Here is a 3,813-nt window from a genome sequence, read left to right as displayed (position 1 = left end):
TCCGGAATCCTCGTCCTTGAGGTTTTTCATGGCCAGCGTCACCGAGCTCTGCCCGTTGTCCCTGGAGATCCTGAACCGGCCCTGCGCCAATGGCGCGTAGTCGGTGTAAGCACCACTGCTGATCCCTGCAAGGCATTCCAGCCCCAGCCCGGGTCTGTGGCGCACCCAGTGCATGCCAAAACCCCCAAAAAAGAACCAGAACCCTCGGCAGATGAGGCGCAGGGACCCCCCGGGGGGCTGGAGGTCCCCCCTGCACTCCAGCAGGATCACGGCCGCCAGGAGCCCTGCGGGACAAAGGGGAGATGGGGATGAGAAACCTGATTGGTCCAGGGCTTCAAAGTGGGTTTGGCCAGCTGGAAAAGAGTCGGGACCCACTTTGGAGGAAGATGAGAAGGCCCAGGGGTCAGAATTTGGGGCCAATAATCAGAATTTTGTTCAAGGGTTGAGCTTTGGCCCCATCCCCATCTCCCCTTTGTCCCGCAGGGCTCCGGGCGGCCGTGACCCTGCTGGAGTGCGGGGGGGACCTCCAGACCCCCGGGGGGTCCCTGCGCCTCCTCTGCCCAGGGTCCGGGTTCAGTTTCGGGAGCTACGACATGAACTGGATCCGCCAGAGACCCGGGCAGGGCCTGGAGTGGCTTGCAGGGATCAGCTGGGATGGTTCCGGCACCTTCTACGCGCCATCAGTCAAGGGCCAGTCCAGGATCTCCAGGGACAACGGGCAGAGCTCGGTGACGCTGACCATGAACAACCTCAAGGACGAGGATTCCGGATCCTATTTCTGTGCCAAAAGTGCTTATGCTGGTTATGTGGGTCCTGGTGCTAATTTAGGTGACATCCATGGTGGATCCAAGCCCCCATCTCAGTGTCCTTTCCTGTCCCCAATCCCCAGACCCTTCCCCTGGGTCTCAGCCCTTCACCGCATTCTTGACCCTTTGTCCCAGATCTCCCCCAGTTGCACGACGCCAACCATGGAGCCAAACCCCCAAACTGGTTCTGCCCTAAATCCAACTAAGTTTGCACCAAAAACGCCCGATTCTGCCCCAAAATCCCACTTTGCGCTCTCAGCCACAGCCGCTGACACGAATCCTGAACCTTTGGCCCCAAATCGGGACCCTGGGCCTCAATCCCTGACCTTCAGAGCAAAGGTTTGGGGCACAAAGAGGTGATTTGGGGTCAGGAGTTGTGGTTTGGGGTCAGCGGGTGAGAAGTGGGGCTGAGGCAGAGAAAGGTTGGGATCAATGGTCAAGGGCTGGGTGTGGGCTGGGGGTGTGGGGGAAGGGTCTGGGCAACGGGGACAGGGCGGGGACACGGAGATGGGGATGGGGACAGCAAGGCCATCGTCAATAAGATGAGCACTTTCAGCCCAACCAGCACCAGCACTCTCGGCACAGAAATAGGATCCGGAATCCTCATCCTTGAGGTTGTTCATGGGCAGCGTCACCGAGATCTGCCCGTTGTCCCTGGAGATCCTGAACCGGGCCGTGACCGATGGATTGTAGTAGGTGGTGCCATCAGGATTGTAGATCCCTGCGACGTATTCCAAACCCTGCCCGGGCCTCTGGCGGATCCAGAACATTTCATAACTCCCAAAACTGAACCCGGACCCTCGGCAGAAAAGGCGCAGGGATCCCCCGGGGGGCTGGAGGTGCCCCCCGCACTCCAGCAGGGTCACGGCGGCCCGGAGCCCTGTGGGACAAAGCGGAGATGGGGATGAGGCCAAAGCTCAACCCTTGACCCAAGTCCTGATTATTGTCCCCAAACTTGGACCCTTGAAGTTCATCCTCCTCCTCCCAGGTGGGTCCCGCCTCTTTTTACAGCTGGCCTTGCCCACTAGGAGGCTCTGGACCAATCAGGTTTCTCATCCCCATCTCCCCTTTGTCCCGCAGGGCTCCGGGCAGCCGTGACCCTGCTGGAGTGCGGGGGGGGTACCTCCAGCCTCCCGGGGGTTCCCTGCGCCTCCTCTGCCGAGAGTCCGGGTTCAGTTTTGGCAGTTTCGGCATGCAGTGGATCCGCCAGAAACCCGGGCAGGGCTTGGAGTGGCTCGCAGGGATCAGTGAAAATGGTGGCACCACCAACTATGTGCCATCGGCCAAGGGCCTGTTCAGGATCTCCAGGGACAACGGGAAGAGCTCGGTGACGCTGACCATGAACAACCTCAAGGACGAGGATTTTGGATCCCATTTCTGTGCCAAACGTGACAATGGTTATGCTGGTGGTAATGCTGCTGCTCTTTTTGCCTTCACTTATGCTAATGACCATGAGGGTCATGAAATTTCTCCAATCCCAGCGATGCGTCCCTCAAGTTTCAGCCCTTCTAAAACCTCAACCATTTTCTCCAAAACTCTACCAATGTGTCCCAAACTCTGTACGTTTCTCCAATTTTGCCCATTTCTCCATAACCTCAACCCAGTCCAAGGTCCTGTTTGTAGGAGGCCTGAACTGGAGCCCAGGGGTGAAGTTTTGGGGCGAATGGTTGAGTTTTTAGGCAAGAGCAGGGGAGGGTTTGGGGTCAGTGCTGACCATTGGGGCAAATGGGGGAGATTTGGGACAAAGGGTCAAGGGCTGAGGTTTGGGGAGGAAGAGTCTGGGTTTGGGGACAAGGGGGGCTCTGATGGGGTGGTGCAACCACCGGAATGGTCAATATAGGCAGCAACAGGGTTACCAGTATTGACAGATTTCACAAAGAAATAGGATCCAGAATCCTCGTCCTTGAGGTTGTTCATGGTCAGCGTCACCGAGCTCTGCCCGTTGTCCCTGGAGATCGTGAACCAGTCCTTGACCGATGGCGCGTATTTGGGGTAACCACCATTGTTGTTCACACTCACGACGCATTCCAGGGCCTGCCCGGACCTCTGACGACACCAGCCCATCCCAAATTGTCCAAAATTTAACCCGGACCTTCAGCAGAGAAGGCGCAGGGACCCCCCGGGGGTCTGGAGGTTGCCCCCCGCACTCCAGCAGGGTCACGGCTGCCCGGAGCCCTGCGGGACAAAGGGGAGATGGGGATGAGGGAAAAGCTCAACCCTTGACCTAAATCCTGACTATTGGCCTCAAATTGGGACCATTGGAGTTCATCACCCTGCTCACAGGTGGGTCCTGCCCCATTTTTGAAGCATGCTATGCGAAGTTGGGCACTCTTCACCAATCAGGTTTCCCATCCCCATCTCCCCTTTGTCCCGCAGGGCTCCGGGCGGCCGGGACCCTGCTGGAGTGCAGGGGGGACCTCCAGCCCCCCGGGGGATCCCTGCGCCTCCTCTGCCGAGGGTCCGGGTTCGATTTTGGCAGTTTTGGGATGGGCTGGTATCGCCAGAGACCCGGGCAGACGCTGGAGGACATTGCAGATATCAGTAATGGTGGCAGCACCTGGTATGCGCCATCCGTCAAGGGCCGGTTCACGATCTCCAGGGACAACGGGCAGAGCTCAGTGACGCTGACCATGAACAACCTCAAGGACGAGGATTCCGCCATCTATTTCTGTGGGAAATCTGTCAATACTGGTGCTCCTGTTGCTGTTGCCCATGGGGAACTTCCCAGTGATTGCCCCACACCAAACACAGCACCCCCACCTGTCCCCATTCCCCAGACCCTTCCCCAGCTCCCAGCCCCTGACCCCGCCCGTGACCATTTCTCCATTTCCCTTTTCCCTCTCCAGCCCCAAACCCCAACCCTTGGCCGTTGATCTTCCCCCTAACTCTGCCCCAAAGGTCAGCGCTGGGCCTGGGGCTGGGGACACGAATTCAGTCACCGAGAGTGGGGACGAGGGCTGGGACTTGGGGGAGGGTCTGGGGAATGGGGTCATTTGGGGACACGACG

General features: G+C 58.7%; 1 gene segment (V, D, J or C); it reads left to right on the top strand.

Annotated features, from left to right (window-relative positions):
• Positions 1-482: 482 nt before the first annotated feature.
• On the top strand, positions 483-1,012 carry LOC128946342 (immunoglobulin heavy variable 3-43-like; the record flags this gene model as incomplete). The annotated part of the segment is given in 2 exon segments: positions 483-806; positions 953-1,012. Coding segments are annotated over 2 exon segments (384 nt in total), but the record flags the coding sequence as incomplete, so codon positions are not given.
• Positions 1,013-3,813: the final 2,801 nt, after the last annotated feature.

Source organism: Melozone crissalis, unplaced genomic scaffold (genome assembly GCF_028551555.1).
Source record: "Melozone crissalis strain CALT ecotype California unplaced genomic scaffold, PUWL_Pcris_2 ptg000079l_1, whole genome shotgun sequence".
In the NCBI taxonomy this organism is placed as follows: Eukaryota; Metazoa; Chordata; class Aves; order Passeriformes; family Passerellidae; genus Melozone; species Melozone crissalis.
The sequence above is the reverse complement of the archived record's forward strand: the minus strand, read 5'-3'. Positions and strand labels throughout refer to the sequence as shown.